Source organism: Spinacia oleracea, chromosome 4, assembly GCF_020520425.1.
Source record: "Spinacia oleracea cultivar Varoflay chromosome 4, BTI_SOV_V1, whole genome shotgun sequence".
Taxonomy (NCBI): Eukaryota; Viridiplantae; Streptophyta; class Magnoliopsida; order Caryophyllales; family Amaranthaceae; genus Spinacia; species Spinacia oleracea.
This window is the reverse complement of record NC_079490.1, coordinates 169,418,038-169,439,051: the sequence shown is the minus strand read 5'-3', so window position 1 is coordinate 169,439,051 and position 21,014 is coordinate 169,418,038. Positions and strand designations below refer to the sequence as shown.

The window sequence follows — 21,014 nt, the reverse complement described above, 5'->3', positions numbered from 1 at the left end:
GGTAGCTTCCCATACATTCTGTAATAAGGTGTATTGAGATCTATAGCTTTCAATGGCATTCTGTTAATCAAGTAAGCTGCACAGAGAACACAATCTCCCCAAAACCTGTCAGGCACTTTTGATTGAATGTATAAGGCTCTAGCAGTTTCCAACAAATGTTTGTGTTTCCTTTCAACCACCCCATTCTGCTGTGGGGTATGACTACAGCTTGTTTGGCTCAAAATGCCATGTTGTTGACACAATTTCCTAATATCACCTTCACACAGCTCTTTGGCATTATCTGATCTTATACACTTAATCATGACACCAAATTGTGTTTTCACCATGTTTAAAAAATCAGTCATAACAGAAACAACATCCTTTTTATTTCTCAACAAATGTATCCAAGTGAATCTACTATAGTCATCCACTATAGTGAGAAACTGATTACACCCTGTAGGAGTCTTTACAGAATGTGGACCCCATACATCTATATGAATCAAGTCAAAAGGTGTTAAGGTACTGATACTACTATGAGGGAAGCTAAGTCTGGTTTGTTTTGACACAGGACAAACCTGACAGATAGTATCTTGTATACAACTTTTGACTTCACAATCTGGAATTATTAACTTCAATTGACTAAAAGGCAAATGACCTAGTCTTAGATGCCACAACTTAGCATTATCTACAACTGATAAGCAACCTGTGTTGCATGTATGAGACTGCTCAGAAGTTGTTTTTGGTGGTACTTGTTCCCCAACATTGTATAGTCCAGAACTGACATCACCAAGAGGAATCAAACTCCCTTTCTGGCAGCAAACAAAACATTTATTGTGAGTAAAATGAATCTCACAATCCAAATCCTTGCACAACTTGTGAACTGATATCAGGTTATACTTAAAATTTGGAACATGAAGAACATTTTTCAGTATAATATCATCACTCAGTTGTACAGAACCAACATGTTTCACTCCCACTTTAGTTCCATCTGGTATAATTATGCATTGTCCTTGATGTTCAATTGACTTATACTCAGAAAATTGTGACAAATCATGACAAAAATGATCTGAAGCACCACTATCAAGCAACCATTTAGAATTATTCTGAGATAACAAGCAAAGATTACCTGCCATCATAGCTAGATTGTTGGTTTGATTGACAGTTCCAGCTCCTGCATTCTGTTGTTGTTTAGTTAATAAGCTCATCAACTGCTGATACTGATCTACTGTGATTTCTGGAGTGGCTTCTGGTTTTGGCAATGGTGGTGGTTCAACACCAGAATGATTATCATGAGATAATGCAGCAGTTCTGTGTTCTTTAGACTGAAAACCAGGTGGATATCCAATTATCTTAAAACATCTCTCAATGCTGTGCCTTGGAATTTGACAATTGGTATAGAAGTAATTTGCACCTGTTCTCCCTTGCTTATTATTAGCACCTGTTCTTTGATAACCAGTTGCCTGTGATTTGTTTCTATTATTCCAATTGTCTCCCCCAAACCTTCTTTTCTCAGCAGCAAAAGCAACTGGTTCTGAAGAGTTGTTTGTATGAGAAACTTCTTGATGTCTTTCTTCCTGTGCAAAGAGCCTGTAAGCTTCTGAAACCTTTGGTAATTCTGGCACCATCAAAACATTGCCTCTTATAGTTGCATACTGATCAGTCAGCTTCATCATGAACTGCATTACCATTTTTTCTTGCTGTCTCTGAAAGAATTTTTTAGTCACATTACAAGTACAGTTGTTGCAAGTGCAATATGGCATAGGGTGTGCTTCCTCAATTGCATCCCATATCGACTTAATTTCAGTGAAAAACTCAGAAACAGTCTTGTTTCCTTGACTGATTTCAGACAATTTCTGTTCTAGTGAGTAGATTTGTGCCATCGAAGCAAAGCCAAATCTCTCTTCCAAATCAATCCAAATAGCTCTTGCAGATTTAAGGAACATCACACTCTTAGAAATGATTTCATCAAGATTACACAGAATAAGAGAACAAACCAGATCATTGCACCTCTCCCAAGCCTTGCATTCAAGTGATCCAGGATCTGGCTTCTCAATGCTGCCATCAACAAAACCTATTTTGTTCTTTGCAGACAAGGCCAACAGCATAGACCTCTTCCAGCTTGTGTAGCCTTCACCATTGAACTTGAATGAAATCAGCTGCACTGAATTTGCATCAGATGGATGAATGTAGAAGATGCTTGCAGGATCTTGATTAGGAGGCAAAGTTGATCTTCTCTGGCTATGATTTTCGTTTTCCATTTTCAATAATCAAAAACCGAAATCTCAGAAATGAATGTTGTAGAAACTTGATCAACAAGCAAACAATTGCAATACGAATTTCCAGATCAAAACACGAAGATATCAACTCAGAATTGAAGCAATCAGCAGGTATTTGAAAAATTTCTCAAACAGTGAGAAGAACAAATCGATTTCTCAGAGAAGAAAAGATCAGAAACAATTGAAAACAACTGAAAATTTCTGCGGAATTTTTCAGAAACGAGCACACTGCTCTGATACCATGTTAGATTTAGGATTCCAGAAAATAGGAATTTTGTAATTGTATTAATAAATCAGCATATTACAGCTTATATAAGAGAGCAGAAGTCTAGAATCTTCTGTTTGTTACAATCAGTTATAACAAGTAACTGATTCTTGAAGAATCAGTTAGCATAGGTGCTGACTCATCAGCTAGAGTAACAGCAAGGCAGTCTTGTTATTTGATCATCTTATTGATCATTACAATGCATAAGCTAGATTACAATCTATAATGCTAACACTATACAACTTGGTCAATCATATCTGATTGCAAAAGATTAAATTTTTATATCTACCTGATTGAAACATATTGGGATTGATTGGCTCTTTCGAAAAAACCAACTCATGTTCTACAAATGTACAACCGATATATAACAAATTTTACACCAGGAGTACACAATAGTATTTCGTATGATGTTTCAAACATGGTCTAAAACAAGTAAATTAGTACGTTTCAAATCGTATGCTCGTAAGTTACTACTCCGTAATGACTATTAAAAACGTCAACTTACAAAGTAAAAATTAAAAATAAAAGGCTTAAATAACTAGGCAGTAGGCACTAGACAATGTAAAATGACCGGTTTGATAACCTTAGGAGGAAGGGGTACCCTTAAGAGGAAGTAAATTCGGCATGTTGTGATGTGTTTCAAAATACATCACAGGGGTATTTCTGTAAATACATTGAATTTCAATGATACATGTTTTTATCGTAATGATACCCCGTTTGACGAAATGATACTTTCTTTTTAATGAATGGTACACAAAACGCCCAGCATGCCGAAATTCCGCTCCCGTACCCTTAAAGTCTAAAGTACATTTATATTTCAAAGAAAGGTAAAAACTAAAAAAAAAAAAGAAAAAAAAAAAGGAGAAGCGTGAAGCAAAAAGAGCAAGCATCGAGGTAAATGTGGGGGAATAACCAAACCATACATTAATCACTTTTTGCATAAACCACCCACATAACATAAATGCAGAGAGAGAGAAATGCCACCATTTGTTAGAAATTGAGCAGTAAAATGGCGCAGAAGTTAGACAGCATGCGGAGTTTCCAAGTGCGGGTGAGTGGTGAGTGGTGACAGGCAGCCACCCTCCCATCCCTGTACTCACCCATACCACTAGCCCATCTAGCTGCGCCCCCCCCCCCTTTCCTTTTCTCTCTCCTCTCCGCCTCCTTTTATTTATCTCCCCTCTCTATTTTTGTCTGAAAAAGAGTCTGGACCTATAATCTTAGGATAATTACTAATTAGTAATGTGGTAAAAGACAATAATAAATTTAGAAATAGTTTAAAATTAAAAACTCACTCACAATTCACTTTTTTTCTCTAATCAGACCAACCCAAACACTGTGTTTGAGAACTCTAGTTTAATGAGGAAAAATGTGTAAAATTGTGGAAATATGAGAATTCCTTAATTTTAGCTTGTTTGGTAATTTAAATGGAAAAGTGAGGAAAATTAAATGTGTGGAAATCTATGAAAATCAACTAGTTATATTTTGCCTGTTTTATTTTCCATACTTTTCCTCTCAAAAGTGATGGAAAAACTGTGGAAAAATGAGGAAAACAAAATTAAAGAAGTGAAATATATGAGATATTTTAATTTTTCTTGTTTCCATAATAATTAGCCAAACAAATTAAAATTTGTGATTTCTACGTATTTCTTCAGATTTGCTTTTCTACAGATTTTCATAGTTTTACTTTTCCTCACATTTCCAAGTTTACTTGGTTACCAAACACATTAAAATAATCTCTCCCCAGTAAAAGTTAACTCAAAATGATTAAAAAGTTATAATCCGTGTTTATGTAAAAATTTATCTATATTTTAGTGATTTTTTTTTACATTTAATAGTAATTTTTGGCTAAACAATCCTACGTGGACGCTCTAAATTCTCTTGAAAAAACTCCCCTTTATATACACACACATAATCAGATATTAATTTTATTTTTAAATTATAATAATGAGAATAGGAGTCAAATACCGGTAAAAGACAATAAGAGATAAATTTTGCAACGAGTTTAAATAATAAATAAATACTTAGTAAAAGATAATAATAATTTTTATTAGGAATCAACTACCATGCTCTATATAATAATACAACTACATTACACCAAAAAAAAATCTCATTAACGAAGGGTTATTTATGACGGACACAAATCCTGTGTTTTAAATGAAATATTCTACGACAGGGTATCTATGATGAGGTAGTCAATTATGACGACTCAACCCCCCTTTCACGACGGACTTGTGACGGGATCACGTTGTAATTGTTCTTTTACGACGGAAAATCATGTCATTAATACTTTTACCCCATAAAAAAGTAACAAATCATGCATTCCCTCTGTAATTTTAATGTATTGATGCGTGCATTGCACGGGCTTAATTCTAATATTGTATAAATGTAACTATTTAACCCTTTAAATGTTTATCTATCAATTTTTTTTTCATTATATAAAGTCAATAAAAATATATTAAAAGTTATAAAAAAATTTGGCGAAAGTTGTTCCTTTGAACTATAAATTTATTGTATATCTTGTGCGTGCAAGACCTTTTGTCAAATCAACTCATGTCACATCATCACATTTAATTGTCTTTTTTAATTTAATGCATGTGTAATATAAGGAGAGTATTATGTCTGATCCAATAATAAAGAAGAAAATAAAACACAAATTCTTATTTACAATGGGTGTACAATAAATATTGTACACCGGAGTAAAAGTTAACTCAAAATGCTTAAAAGTTAAGCATATATATGTAAAAGTTATCTATTTTTAAGTGATAAATTTTTTCATTTTAGTAAAACTTATTTCTTCAAAATCACTAATAATGTATAAAATTAATAATTTAACCCTTTAAAATATTTATCTATCAATTTTTTTTACTAATATAAAAGTTAATCAAAACTAAGTTAAAGTTACAAAAAAAATAGTTAAAGTTATCTTGGTGTACAATAAATTTATTGTGCACCTTATGCGCGCAAGACCTTTTGAAAATAAAAAATAGTGAAAAACTAATGTGACAAAAGTTGAGTTGGAAAATAAACTCACCATTATCGCAAATCTAATCAACATTATCGTAAACTCACTAGTAAAAAATTAGTGAGTTTGAAAGATAAACTCACCATTATCACAAATCTATTCAACTATTCACTTGCTTTCTTTTTTATTTTTGTTTGTTAATTTCTGGAATTAACTTTATTGATCCCCCGAAATAGTAGGCTTTCATTCGTTGATAGTCAGACTGTCATTGTTTATAATTGTCTACTTTTACTTGACATTTCCTGTACTTGTTCCTCGGCTTTTTTTTTTTGTTTTTGTTTTTGGAGTTGACGCTTGTCTTTTTCTACCAATTAAGGGTGGAAAAGTACTCGTACTAAAAATAGCCCTGTGTTTAGGGAAGTAAAAATCGCAGTCTGTTATGTTTTTACAAAAATAAAACAGCAAAAAAGTTTAATGAAATGGTGTATGTTTTAATTGAAATGGTTCTCTGTTTTTAATGAAATGGTACATGTTTTTTTTTTATCGAAATGGTAATTTGTTTAACGAAATAATACTCTTTTTTAAAGAAATAGTAGTCCATACATGTTTGGCATTGTGATGTGTTTGCTCACACATCACAGCATGCCGCCTCGCCGATCTCCTACGTTGAGCCACAACAAGAACCAACACAAAATAAATTACCAGACGACATTGACATGTAATCGAAACTATATCGGGTTCTTTTTTATTTTTTGAAACACCTCATGACACCACACAATACAACAATATGACAGTGAAAATCTATGTTGAATAAAAAGCTAACAAATCTAACAAAATCTCAAGCTCAAAGCCGTTTTTAGTGATATTCCCTCTAAAATTAAAGAGCATGGATAAATCTAACAAGATCTCACAATAGTATGCATAATGAAATCACCAACATTGGTCAAAAGTGAAAGATATGAATAATATGGCAAAGCAAAGTGTGTAGATACCAAAAAAAAACGGTTAGATGGAAAGGGGAATGTGATATGGGACTTCGGAAACTTTCACTATAAGAATTTATATTTTTAATGACAATATAATAACGACGGGTTTGCGACGGGACTAACAACCAAACAAAGACGGTAACAACCGTCGCAAATATTTTTTAAGACGGATTAACGACGAGATTTTCCATTAATGACGGCCTCCTTTTATGACGGGTTCGCGACAGGAAATCTCGCTGTTAATCAACGATTATTGGCGGCCTTTGCGACGGGATTTCGTGACATTAATGGTACAATTTCTTGTAGTGTTTGATGGTGTTGTTATAAATACATCAAAGGTGAAAATAGGGGTCGATTTATTTATTTATTTATTAATTTAGGTGTCTTCATCTTAAAATATTAAATTGATGAAAAGAAATGTAGAGGATCCAAATTCGGAATTGTGGGGGTTGAGTAAAACTAGTGATAAATGCAAGGGAATGGGGATAAAATTCAGGTGTCATTATTATTCATGTTTTAGGATTATTGACATTATCCCAAATTAGGAAATGTAAGAGAAAGAATATATGTATGCGGGGGTCACGGGAATGGGACATTCATACCGCATTATTTTGCACCTTTCGACAACAACCATATTCATGTACTCTCTTTAAAAAAATTGTAAAGTACGTAAATATTTCAACACAAATTCTTATTTACAAGTGGTGTACAATAAATATCGTACATCGGAGTAAAAGTTGACTCAAAATGCTTAAAAGTTACCTTTATATATGTAAAAGTTATCTATTTTTGGTGATAAGTTTTTTTCATTTAAATAAAAATTATTTCTTCAAAATCAATAATAATGTATAAATTAATCATTTAACCACTTGAAATGTTTATTTATCAACTTTTTATTTTATAATATAAAAGTTACAAAAAAGTAGGTTAAAGTTACAAAAAAACTGCATAAAAGTTATCTTGGTGTACAATAAATTTATTGTACACCTTGTGCGCGCAAGACCTTTTGATATTTCAAAGTTCGTTGTTCGGTTTTTTATGATAATTTAGATAATATGGAGTAATAATAATAAATATAAATTACAAAATTTTCATAACATCAAATAAATAAATATAATCATGAGATAATGATAAAATATACTTCGTATTATTAATGAGGAAAATATAATGTTGTGTTGTATCTGATTATTTGTGGACATGCGCCTCTATTTATGATAAAATATATTAGTAGCTACTTTTCGCAGGTTTCTTAATTCATTTAGACTTCTATCTTATATCATATAGCTTAGTTATAACATAACTCTAATACATACGATATTCTATCATATAGAATAACTATGTTATCCTCAATACAATCCTGCAATCGGAACGACAGTTTCACGAACTTTGCGATTGGAGAAATAAAAAATGTTATATGTCTGTCTTGTCGTGTCAAGGAGTCATGTACAAGAAAAAAAAAATGTTATATGTTTGTCTTGTCGTGTCAAGGAGTCTGTCGTTACCGTCGTTTCAAAGATTCTTGTCGTTATAACGATGATAATTAAAAATGAGGGGGGAGGGGGATTAAAGTGATAACAAGTTCTATTTTATATCGATTGGTAGCTAGATGCTTACCAGTTACCTCTATTAGCTTCTAGTATTAGGGTCTATATATGATCCTGTTATTTTTGACATTTTTTCTTTAGAATTTCAGTTCAGTTGAGTTCATTTTTAATAAATTAAGTCCAATTCAGCTCAATATCAATAATATTAATCCAGATCAGTCCAAAAGAATAGGTTGAATTTAACTTTATTAAATTTATGTTATTATAGGCTGGTTGAATATTATTCTACCTAAAGAGTGCGTGGATAGTCGAATTCATATGGAATAATTTTAAAATCAGATTCAAGACCACCCCAATAATTATATTATAGTATTATACTGCTAAATGTTATAATTTAATATTATAATACTCATATATATAGTGATGAAATAATGATGTAAAACAGTAGTTATATGTTATGAGCATGTAATTAATTATGCAATCATATGATAAAATAATTGATCAAGTTCATGAAAGAGAGATATAGTATAGTATTATTGTTTGTAGAAGAGCATGCACGAAACCCTAGTGTAAAAAATGATGGGAGTACACAACTTAAAAGGAAGTAAGCATGTTCATTTGTTTACTTACTTCTAGATTGTGCTTCATTTCTAAAGCATGCTTTCTATTGACGTTACAAAAGTCTTCGTTTTTACTCCTCATTATGTGAGAGCTTACTTTACATTTGATATAAATGTAATCCACTTTATAAAATAGTCATATTTCATATCACATTACATTTTTTATTTTTTTGATGGTAAATGAGGTATACAAAATTCGATCCCAAATTATGGTTATAGTTATATAATTCTTATGATGTAAACCTTACTATTGATGCTCTTAGGCATTCTTGGACCATGTTAATGATGGTTTGGATGCATTTTTGTGTACCTTATTTTCACTTATTTAAAGAAATGTAAGTCTTCATAGATGAGATAAGAAAAATAAAGGTTATCCAAATACGAAGTACAATTTACAATTAAAATACTTCCTTTGTTTCTTAAATACTCCGTATTGCAACATGATTGACTATACGCTTTCCGACACATACTTTAACTCTTAATATATCGAATTATGTATAACTAAAAATTATAAAAAGTTGTTGTTTAGAAAATATGAAGTATATGTCAATACGAATCTAGCGATATATCACACGACTACAATTTAGGTATGAATCATAAAATAAGGCCTAATGTCATCTAGTGTGAATATTGTAATAAACAAGATGATGCAATATTTATGGAACGAGGGAAATAAGTGCGATAAGTCCAGTTTAGTAAAATTACATTACCACAAATATACTCGTTCTCATTGTATATCATCCAAAGGATGATTTTTGGTAATCCGCCTGAATTTTCTTTCCTTATATTATACGGATTACTACATATAAAAATAAAAAAAACATTACCACGAATATAAAAGAGGCATGAGGGGAAAAAAAAAAAAAAAAAAAAACCGAGAAAAACACAGAGAAGAATTCAAGCAATCAAGCATGCATCAGATGATGTCAGCTAATTGTTGGGAAAAAGAAATGGGGAATGTTTAGTGCAAAGCAAAGCACTTTTATGGTGATAATATCCATGAATAAATAAAGCTTAATTGACTAATAAATTAACATAGACTTCATAGTCATGCTTTTAATTTCAACTCTCCTTGCTTATGTACTCTAGGCAATATTCCAATGAGCCGAGCTGAGCCATATGCAGGTCATATTTATTGGAAGTGAGGGGGATTATAAGGGAAAACCTTATTTTAATGAGCTCCTAATGGTGCTTGATCACATAACCTTGAGGTCAAACATTTTTACCACTAGATCAATCTTTGCTAGATGGGAAGAACTTTATGTGACAAAATGAGTACGTTAGCATTTATAAACGGAGTATAATATGTTTTGTTATAATGGCCAATTTATATCGTTGAAAGGTACAGTGCAATGAAATTCCTCTATTTGTTTTAAAACAAGGCAAATTACGTTTATTTATAATGTTCTCACTTTTATTTAAAATTTGACATTAGAAAATTGAGAAAGATTTAATGCTCCAACGGAAAAGGGTAGAATATAAAGGCATTTATGACTTTATGTGACATTTTTTTTTTTTTTTTTTTGCAAGGTAAGATGAAAAGCTCTACCAGGTCGGAACCCCGCACGGGTCAACCTGCCCGGGTTAACAGGCTAGACACTTTGAGAGCGGGGGGAGTGATAAGGGGAACCCTCCCTCAAAGTGCCCCTAGTGGGGATTGAACCCCCGAACGCTTGGTGTATTTATGTGACAATATAAAATAAAATGTAAAATAAAATGTAAAGAACAAAATGAGATACATTAATGAAATACGTAAAGAACAAGAAAGGACGGAAGGAGTACTTTGGGAAGTGATAAATCCAAGGAAAATTTTACTTCTTCCAAAGAAATCCACATTTTTTTATAGTTGATTTCTTTGGAAGAAGTGAAATTCTTCCTTGAATTTATCATTTCCCGAGTACTTTTTTCTGGTTTATTGTTTAGGTAAATTTAATTGATCAGTTTAGTGTAATTGCTCATAAGTGATAGTGACTTAGTGAGGACTCATTGCTCGAGACAGTATGATTACCTCTTCCACTTAGTAAATAATAGGATAACTTTTAGCCCCTCTTTAGGATCCCTAAAACATGGCATGAATTTGAATGTCTAACCCCTAACATAACTTGAAACTTTTACCCACACGGATATGTTTTGGGTGTTATTTTGGAGGACAAGTCCCTTAAACTCTTTTGTAACCTCTTTAACTTTTTTTAATTAACGTACCATGCTTGCATCAAAAAAAAGAAAAAGTCTTAGTCGAATCCCTCTGATCACGAGAGATTAGTACCAAAACATATATGGTTGGATCATAGGTACTAGGGCTGGCCAAAGTATCCGATCCATGTTCCGGTCAATCCAATCGGGATTTTTACGGATTGGATTTGGATCGCTACTTTAAAATTTCCGAATATCAGAAATATCCGATTTTGTTTTGGGAACAAAAGTTTATTTCAAAAACCAAAAGAAAACCTTAAACTATAGTAGTGTCGGTTCACTAACTCTCCTCTCCCGCAGCCAATAACCTCTCTTTCATCTCTCTCCTCTATCACACAACCATGCTCCACTAGTCGACACTAGCGTATTCAAAAATATTGATCGTGTTTTTCGACATATACTTGTTTTCGGGTTGGATCATATCCGAAAAACCGGATAGCCAACTTTTCCGGATCAAATTTTACCGACTCAAAATTTTCAGATATCCTAATTTCCGGAACAGATCGGATTGAATTGGATATCCAGTTTTGGACAGCCCTAATAGACACTAATGAGGTGTTGGGCAAAAGGGAGTAATATATCTATATACTTCGTACTAACAACATAAGCATACACCCAAAAAAACACAAATTTCAGCTCAATTCTGTTTACCATAAAAGAAGACTAAAAACGGCATATTTCAACTATAGGAGTATAGGTTCTCTTCAGAATGACTATTTCTACAAAATTTTGTTCTATATTTATGTAACAGAATAAACTACCTCGTTTTAACAGATTTAGAAAGCTTCTTTTTCTTCTTCTTCACAGCTTTTGGGATCTTGGTCTTTCTGGATTCTCTCTTCTCCTCTTTAACTTTCTTCTTGTTTTCCTTCCTAGCAGCCTTTATATCTTCAGGAGTCAGCTTACTTGCTTTCTCTTCTGATTCACTAAAACTTCCATCATTATCTTCACTTTCATCATCATCTGTTCCGGAATCCGTTTCGCTGACACTCAAATCAGGATGAGTAGCTGCTTTTACCTGATTCTGGTCTTTCTGTGCAGCAGAAGTTTGAGTCATACTAAATGCCGACTTGAGTCCGGTGATGGTTTTGTAGTACATATCTCCCGTGTCCTTCCCGCTAGTTAATCGAAATGCATCTTCCTCGGCATCTTTGACTTCTTCTAGCGTCTTTGGGATGAACGACTGGAAAAAAAAAAGACACGAGAATAGGTTTAGAATAGGTTTGGAATAAGTTCATTTAAGTTCAGATAATGTAAGTTCAGAAAACGTAAGTTATTTTTTCGGACATTTTCACACAAATAAGTTTCCTCAGACAAAAAGTTCAGATAATATAAGTGCAGACAAATTAAGTCAAATAGAACGGAGCCTAACAAAGAAAAAGTGATCTTCCATATAAAACACCACCAAGGAAATCCATGCATTATGCATATCTCTGTATCACGGGAGATATTATGGGCAGTCGACTATAAACACGGTGACCATTAACAAAAAAGGTACCTGAACAAATACAGAGTCTGCGATTTGCTCCTCGGCAGACATCACATCCCCTCGAGCCAAAATCTTTTGTTGTACCTGATAAATATAGCGAGGTTGATATAGTTTTTTTCACACAAAATTTTAAATGCTTAGGCTAGGATAGAGAAAAAAGAAAAAAGAAAAAATGACAAAAATATACGGCGACGAATGCCTTCCTTCATATACCTCTTCAAGGTAAGTATCCACGGCTTCATCAGTAATGGTTGGATCCACAATGAAATCAAAAAGTTCTCGGATATTCATAACAGCCACACCACTTTTCCTAAAGAAATCCTGCACGTGAATAATTGTATTATAACTTGAAAGGTGAAGATATAACTGGATTACAAAGAGGAGAATCCAGGAGGTAAAGAAAATATTACTTACAGAAACATGAAGACAGTCTTCACGTAAGAAATCAAGTGCGTGAGGATGGTCAAGATCAACGGATTGCGAGACATCAATAACATACAAGTGACCCTACAATCCATGCACGTTCAATGTAACCTTGTTTCATGAGGCGTAGACGTATAGAAGATAGGCATAATACAAGCATACCTCATAATATAGTATATTATACTCGCTGAGATCCCCATGTACCAATTTACACTTCTGATACAGAGTCCGCATTGCTGTAATAATCTTGAAACAGAATGGGCACATCAAGTGTTAGAAGTGGTGGCATATATTCCATGGCATTTTAAATAATGGGAAAACAATGAAATTTATCCCATATATTAGGTGGTTACATAATACTGTACTGAAAAATATAGTTTAGGAACAAACGTGTGTTTTAGGACTTAAATAATCATAGCTATATTTCTCTGGTGGCCAGTAACAGAGAAAAAATGAAACATTACTACAGGATTGGAACGATCATGACCAGATTTTGTCCAATTAGGAGGAGGGGGAAAGAGAATGCGAGAAAGAGTCGAACTGTACCTCTACATAACATTCCCGCAACTTGTCAAGAGATAAATCTGCATCTTTGAGTCGAGGTGCTGCCCAACCTGCCTTCCCTGCAAAGCAAAAGGTTCAAAGGCACAGGAAATATCAAGAATCTGATAAGAACCTCTGCCAAAATGTAAAAATAAATAGCGGTATAACTTTTGGATTTCATCCTTGTATTATACTAATACTACGTTTGTGCCTTCATTCACAAATCAAATACTTCATATATATTCCTTCATTAATTTTGCCTAAATATTTTTCATGAAAGCTTATTATAGATGTGACCCTCCCATTCTTGTTCGTTGTACTTTTACTCCCTTGGTTTTTTTAATTGTTCTACTTTGACTTACACGTTTCTGAAGCACAACTTTGAGAGTGACTTAGCCTAAAAAACAAGATATTAATTGGTCTTAAAATGAAGAGACGGTTAGCCCCGGGGAAAACCTAAATAAATTAAGAGGCAAACTGAGGAATACTCTGTGGATTTTGATACTCGTATAAAATTAATAAATATGCCAAATTAATTACTCTGGGTAATTGGCCACACGGTCTTGGCTGATTCTTCACTGATTTGGGGAGACTTCTACTTTCTTTTTCTAGCTTAGTAAAATTCTTTATACGAAGTATATAAGAAAAAAGGGAACTTTGAGAAATTACCAATGAATTCCATGACTAGAACATGGAGTCTCAAAAGAACAGGTGTAGGACAGCGTAACCCAGCTGCTTTCAGCCTGCATTTCACAGAATTTGCAACTCAATAATAGTTATTTTGCTCAACTTCAACAACTAAGAATAAAAAAAAGGAGATGGCACTTGTGCTCTATTCCCGCATTGGATTTTTATGTGCGTTGGCAAGAAAGACCAAAACATATCTTAAAATCATTGTCAAAAGTTTTAGTTTTTATGCATTACAGTTAAACATCGAGTGAAGTAAAAGATGAATGTAAGACGTCAAAAATTAAAATGCTTCAAACACAATAAGGTTTCAACTATTTCATTTACAAGTTGCGCTACACCTACTGAGTCACTGGTATACATGGGGAAACAATCTACACAAATATCAAGGAGATTTCTCAAAGAGTAAACTTAACAACCCTGTGTTAGCAACTACGGAGTACTACTTAGCAATCAGCGTAGTGGCATATTGCCAATTGCTTAACTGTCTCTCCACCAACCACAATAATTCACTTCGCACAAAAAAAGTTGACATGGAGAATTGGAGATAACACAAAATTGGACAGAAGGCTTTGGCTAGTACATGCAATCTACAGATTTACATAGCTTACAGAGTCACAGGTCAACCAGGAGAGAGTATAAAAATGGGTCAAGTTGTGCCAGCAACATTTAGAACTACTACTAGAATTTAAGTTGCTTTCACATTGGGTGACTCAGTGAGCCCATCCTCTCACATCCAGCTGAATTTTAAACTCTCAATCAGCATATCATATCCAGCCTCCACATATTGCTTTGTGGCAATCAGCATATCATATTTTGCACCCAAGTGTTACGGACATATCTCTTATTAAACAAGATTAACAAAAGTACCTTATAAGATTCCTCATTTCTTTTTCTGCCCATGTCTTGACCATTTTCCGAGGATTGTGCTTGCAGTACCCATGTCTGAAACGATAGTCCCCTTGCACGTATCTATCTCTATCTCTATTTTTTTTCAAGAAAAGAATAATTGAAATTAGAAGACAAAAAAAAGAACAGTATTTTTTCTCAATAAATTTGCTAGGAAGCTATTAAACGGTAAAAAAGTAATACACCCTCTGCCCTGTATTGAGTTTCCCACTATCCTTCTGGGAAATCCGGGAAAAAAATCGTGGGAAATGATTACTTTTTTAGGTTAAAGTCCACTATCAATTTTGTCAATCAACTTCTAGCATTTTTCCTATTGTTCGTGTCAACTAGAAATGGCAGGTTGTTATCAGTCGGAGGCTTTGAGAATTAAGAAACATTAGAATAAGCCTGAATGCCTGATAGATAGAAGGAAGAGGTAAAGCAAGTCGAGCATGGAAGAACACAAGGAACAATAATGGAAATTATATTTAGGGAACAGAATGGTGTATCCAAGTTATATGAAAGCATAGTACCAAACTACCAAATCATACAAGATCCACAGGAATCTCTTGGACTTGCAGGTTAAAATAGATGAACCAAGAAAATCATATTTTCTTTCTTTTCCTCACACAATCTCACCTTGGTGCGCCTAGAGCTTTTTTATACACTGGGAAGGAGAAAAGGATAATGAAAATAAAAAGTGTGTTACAACTTACAACGCGGAAAAAAAAGAGAGGAAAAAACAAGTCATCCTGGAAATTAGACGTTTTTTGCCAGATTCCAGCAAGTCAGCAACAAGGTGTTGTTTTTCAAAGAAAACATTTTTAAGGTTTTATTTCACACACAAAAAAACGATTTATGTAGTTGTTCACAACTTGTGTTTGAAGTAAGGTGTTTTTTTGACAATTTCCCCTAGCAATCATCACTTAATAATTTGAAATAGGTGGTTCAAACAATGCAACAAAACTAAGATGTCTTGGGTTCAAGGATAGGTAACGCAAAATGTTTATTTATTTATTTGAAATGCTAGTGAACAACTGAACATTTATTTGAAATGCTAGTGAACAACTGAACATGAGAGAGACTGTAAGGTATATGACATGATGCCATATAATTATCAAGGTGAAGGTTTACATGGCAGTGTTTGGTGAAAGGCAACGCCTTTGAAATATGTAGTAAAGATGTGAAATTGTTTCTTATCAACTTGTAATGCTGTTCGTCTTTGAAAGTAGAACGAAAGAGAAAAAAGACTCCATCAAATTTACAGTAATACAATCTGGTACTTGGTTCAGCATGAATTATTCCTGATGCATATTATCAGGTTTATGTCATCATAATCTGCATCCAAGAATCTGTCGAGAAACTCTCCATACATAGTCACTGACGTTTCTCAGCACTTAACATGTAAGATCATTCAGTAATGAGAAATGTTGAACTATCATTTTTACTTACTTGAACACCAAAACTGAAGTTTTGTAAACTTTAATAGCCAATTCGTTACCATCAGACTTTGTTGCATGGTAAACATTAGCCTGCACAAAAAAGAAGCATACTCATGTAAATAACTGAGTTACCTATCACATACAGTCATACACCATACAGCTAAATCTGGAGACATATGATATACTGCAATATAGATAATGAAAGATATTTACCTCTTTCCCTGTTGATATACAGCCATTTATATCATTGAACACACCACGATTCAACATTTTGAAGAGAACCATTCGAGTCCTGGGGTCAATAGCCTGGAATATAATAACATTATTGTAGACATAGTGAAATCAATATAAATCAAAGTCAACTAAAAATAATCAAATGACGGATGCACACTCACAGGAACAATATACAAAGTCCTAAAAGAAAGAAGCAACAAAAGTTTGCTGCAAGAAATTGATCACTAGATAAGTCAGTTAATAAAATCAACTACCAGGTTAGCACTAAAATTATATTGTGTAGCAAATATGTAACTGATATGATGAGTTTTTTACGGTAGGCTATCTTTTGGTTGACTTCGTTGTGACTTGTGAGCAATGCTTTGTGCAGCATGTATTGGTTCTTTCTAATGTCAATGCATTATCATCCCTTGGAGAATGCCTTATAATTTATTCATTTTAACTATTTCCATTATGATACACTACCAACTGGAGGTGGGGAGCTCCAGAGCTTCCACTGTCCGCCATTGAGGCGTGGGGTGCTTAGCTCCCATCAACAGGGGAGCTAGGAATTTTCCTTGTGGGGGGGGGGGGGGGGGGGGTGTTGGATAATTAAATGTGAGAAAGATTTACGTGTCAAAAAAGTGCTCTTAGTGTGAAAATAATTTTATTCGTTTACTGCCCAAGTTATAGCTACACTCTTAGAGTTAAAGATATAATCCTATCAGGAAAGAAAAGCTAAGTAATATAGATGTAAAAAGAAACAAATTAATTTTGAAAAACCATCTGTGAAAAAATGGGACTGTGTAACTACTAAAATATGTAATATTACGCTAAAAGAGAACAGAAGTTCACCACTGACGTAGAAGAAAAATATAGCAACTGACATGAAGTAAAGGGGCAATAATGAGTAGATAAATAGTACCCAATAACATATAAAATAAACATAAACAAAATGGTTCTTAGAGAGGTACACATAAGAGGAGATAAGCAGATAACTTCAAGAAAAAAAGACAGCTAGTCCTACAATGTAGTGTTTACCCACCTGTTCAACAGTTGCACGATCTGCTTTCTCTGTGTTCTTTTTTTTACCAATAGCCATCCCCCGCACACTCTCACGAATTGCAGTGGTGACTGAGTTGGACATACCAACATTTGTCCTGCCCTCCCATTCCTGTAAGAACATAAACTTGAATCAAAATACTCAAATGTCACTGAAGCAAAGAGCCATGCGATTAAAAAGTTAACAAATTAATTGGGTATTTAACCAATTTCCAAATGAAATCAAGATGTATAGATCATAGTTGATTAATTACTTCTAATCAATTCCTCCAAAATTTACGACAAAGAATTTGCAAAAGAACATATAACGCATGGCTAAACCAGTGGAAATAAAATATTGTACAAGAGGCTCAAGTTGAGGAGTTAATGGATATGGGATAATTAATACCTCTAGAGGAGAAGCACGGAAATGATGAGTAATCTTCTGGCTGCGATTAGAGAGGGGTTGAAGCGTTGAAGTCCTTGACCTAGACAAAGCCCCGCCATGGGCATTGGGTCGTCGAGCATTAAGGGTAATTGATCCACCTTCAACACCGCCCTCATCAACGTCTTTCATATCCAACCAATCTAAAGCCTCCACTATATCAGAATCTGAAGACCAATCCTCCTCTTCTTCTTCCCCTTCTCCTTCTATATCCTCTCCTCTGTTCGTATCATCTTTGTACTTAGGTGTCACTGTTTCTCCTTCCGTATGCTCTACTGCGACATTTTCTGACATTTTCACTGTTCCAAACAAAAATTGCCATTACTACTTCACTAGCCTCCGATCGAGATCCGGCAGTTAATTTTGTAACAGCAGAGTTTTACTTTGGAAAGGCAATAAAATCCCTAAACTTCAAAGGGCTTATAAATCAATCCCCAAGAATTTACGTTCATATGATGATACCCACAATGAATTAGGAAAAAAAATCACTCAGAACTTCACATACAAAGTCACCGAAGTCAACATAAACGCAAGCCCGTCCCTGAGCCAGTGCAGGAGGGGGCTCCCACCATGGGCCAGGGAGAGAAGGCCCATTTTCATAGTTTTCCATCCTAATATAAAAGGTCATAAACAAAATTCTGCGAAATTAGGTTGAATGGTTGAAGTGGTTTCATGGTATTAAGGCCTTGTAATCATCAAACTTCTTAAGGCGTCAGGGGTACCGAATCTAACCTAATACACAATCTTCTCATGAACAAAAGTACAAAATCACCACCACCAATTTTCTCAAGCTTCAAAATTCAAATATTTAAAAAAGAAAAAAAAAATTGCCTGAATTCTTATTCAATCAAACTCATAAATTACATTAGAATATAAACATTAATTCAATCAAACTAAACTTTATTATGCCCTTAAATTATTGCTCATTTCAACTCTGCGGCAATTAAAACCATTGGCAGAAGTTCTTGGTTGTACAGTTTGCTGCAGGTTCCATGCTGAGCGGGCTGACACAACCTCCCTAAGTGTAAGGTTATTAGGATATAAGCAGACAAAGGCATTGCATAGGCATTATCTGATCACATATAAGTATATAACCAGTTACACCCTCTCTTAAATGAAATCCCTCTGAGGATACTATTGAGTGGCAGAATGGCAGTACTAAATATTAACTTCCTGGGAGTCAAGCTAACATAAAATAGATAAATAAAAGATATTAAGTCATTCAATCCAGTTCACAATCTTTACAGAAATTATTTCTAAGTTATGATCTACTCCGTAACAAACAGAGGCAAAAAAACCAGTTCAAACGTCAACAAAGCAAAACTACAGTAATAATACACAATTCAATTAAGTTTGTACGACCTAGGTGTACAATCTATCTTCAATTCAACCAATAAAAAGCTCCATTGCAAGCACTTATATTGCACGAAACCGGTTTTAATAGATATCAAATAACAATCCAATAGTCAAACTAAAATGCTGATCAAGTCCATGACCATTTTCTGAAATCCATATGCATAACATAATACCCAGGCCCATCCCTGACACAGGGAAGACGGGGCGCTCCCACCCTGGGCTCAGGGAGAAAAGGGCCAATGTTCACGGTTTTCCATCCGAACGTATATGGGTTATAAACAAAAGCCTACGAAATTAGGCTGAATGGTTGAAGTGGTTCAAAAGTATTGAGGCCTTGTTAATCATCAAACTTATTAAGGCATCAGGGGTGCAAATCTAACTCAATGCACTACCTTCTTATGAACAAAAGACACCAACCACCTACATTTTCTCAAGCTCCAGAATTCAAATTAACTTATTAAAAATTTGCCCTAATTTTTGTTCAATCAACTCATAAATTATACTTGTGAAACAAAGTGAAACGATTACATGATTTTCATGGACAATTATGAACTGGGTATAGACTAACTAGACATAAAACATCACCAAAACAAAGCCAACAGAACCCCCCCCCCCCCCCCCAACAGAACATATTTAACAAGATTTTATCATTTGAAACATAGGCAAAATCCATCATCTCCGCATGAGACTAACTACTTTTCGAGTCTATACAAATACAAATAAAATCAACAGAAAAATCAAAACATAAAACAACATAGTAGATAAGTGAAGAAAATATATGACGAAAAGAAGCTATACACTGTCGTCAAAACTGAGTAGCAGCCGCAGAGGAGAGGTGGTTGGCAGAGGCGGCGCCGACTAGCGGTGGTTGACTATAGGCGGCGCGGCTAACGGTGGTGATACAACTACAAGATGGTGGTTTTGTTGGAGGGAAGCAGTTAGGGTTTTAAGTGGAGGTGGAGGCAATCAGAACTCCGGAGGCGGGAATAGGGGGAGGAGGGAGGAGGAGAAGAACATCAGTGAGTTGGAATCTGAGGAGAGAGAAAATGCATTTGGGAATTTTCTTATTTGCACATATGGCCACGTGGGTGCAAATGAGTTGATATGTTCGTGAACAAACTCGTTTTAAAAATCTTTCGTTGTGCGTGAATAAACTTGTTTAAAAATCGTTAGTTGTTGTGAACAAACTCGTTTAAAAATCGTTCATTGTTCATAAAAAATCGAACAATGTCTATTCAAAATTAAGGTCTTGTTTGGTCAGCGAACCTTAGTAGATGACCACGAGTCCGTCATATATGCTCGACTCGTTTATGTGCACAAACATTATTATTGTGACTTGTTAAACATTTTTTTTCATGCTCATTTATAAGACCCGTCACAAATAAGTACTTGATAAAGTCTTGAGGGTGATACCCAAGACTTGAGGTCGAATATCATCTACACCTTTTATCGTCTTACTTTTTATAGCTCTCTTTACGTCAAAAAAATAAATAAAATAAGATCGGTTATGACTCGTAAATTGCTTTTCTATTAATAAAGGAAAATGTACATGGTGATCATATATTTTGCAAATTCTATATGGCGGAGAAAAAAAATCTTAGAAGGCCTCGTAAAAATAAAAATCCTACAGGGTAGAACTCATACATTATACATACTTCC

General features: G+C 34.2%; 2 protein-coding genes across 2 annotated transcripts; both read right to left on the bottom strand.

Moving 5' to 3' along the window:
* Window positions 1-261: 261 nt before the first annotated feature.
* LOC130472153 (uncharacterized) lies at window positions 262-2,237 on the bottom strand. Its single transcript, XM_056842620.1, has 3 exons — window positions 1,391-2,237; window positions 1,106-1,301; window positions 262-788 (listed from the first exon to the last, which is right to left on the bottom strand). The coding sequence occupies exons 1-2, from the start codon at window positions 2,235-2,237 to the stop codon at window positions 1,297-1,299; spliced, it is 852 nt and encodes a 283-aa protein (XP_056698598.1). The 3' UTR covers window positions 262-788; window positions 1,106-1,296.
* A 9,221-nt stretch (window positions 2,238-11,458) lies between these two features.
* On the bottom strand, window positions 11,459-20,426 carry LOC110784290 (uncharacterized). Its single transcript, XM_021988734.2, has 13 exons — window positions 20,154-20,426; window positions 17,964-18,298; window positions 17,559-17,687; window positions 16,514-16,606; window positions 16,311-16,390; window positions 14,841-14,954; window positions 13,953-14,026; window positions 13,287-13,363; window positions 12,903-12,986; window positions 12,732-12,824; window positions 12,531-12,638; window positions 12,327-12,401; window positions 11,459-12,011 (listed from the first exon to the last, which is right to left on the bottom strand). Exons 2-13 carry the CDS (start codon window positions 18,291-18,293, stop codon window positions 11,586-11,588), a joined length of 1,683 nt encoding a protein of 560 aa, XP_021844426.1. The 5' UTR covers window positions 18,294-18,298; window positions 20,154-20,426; the 3' UTR covers window positions 11,459-11,585.
* Window positions 20,427-21,014: the final 588 nt, after the last annotated feature.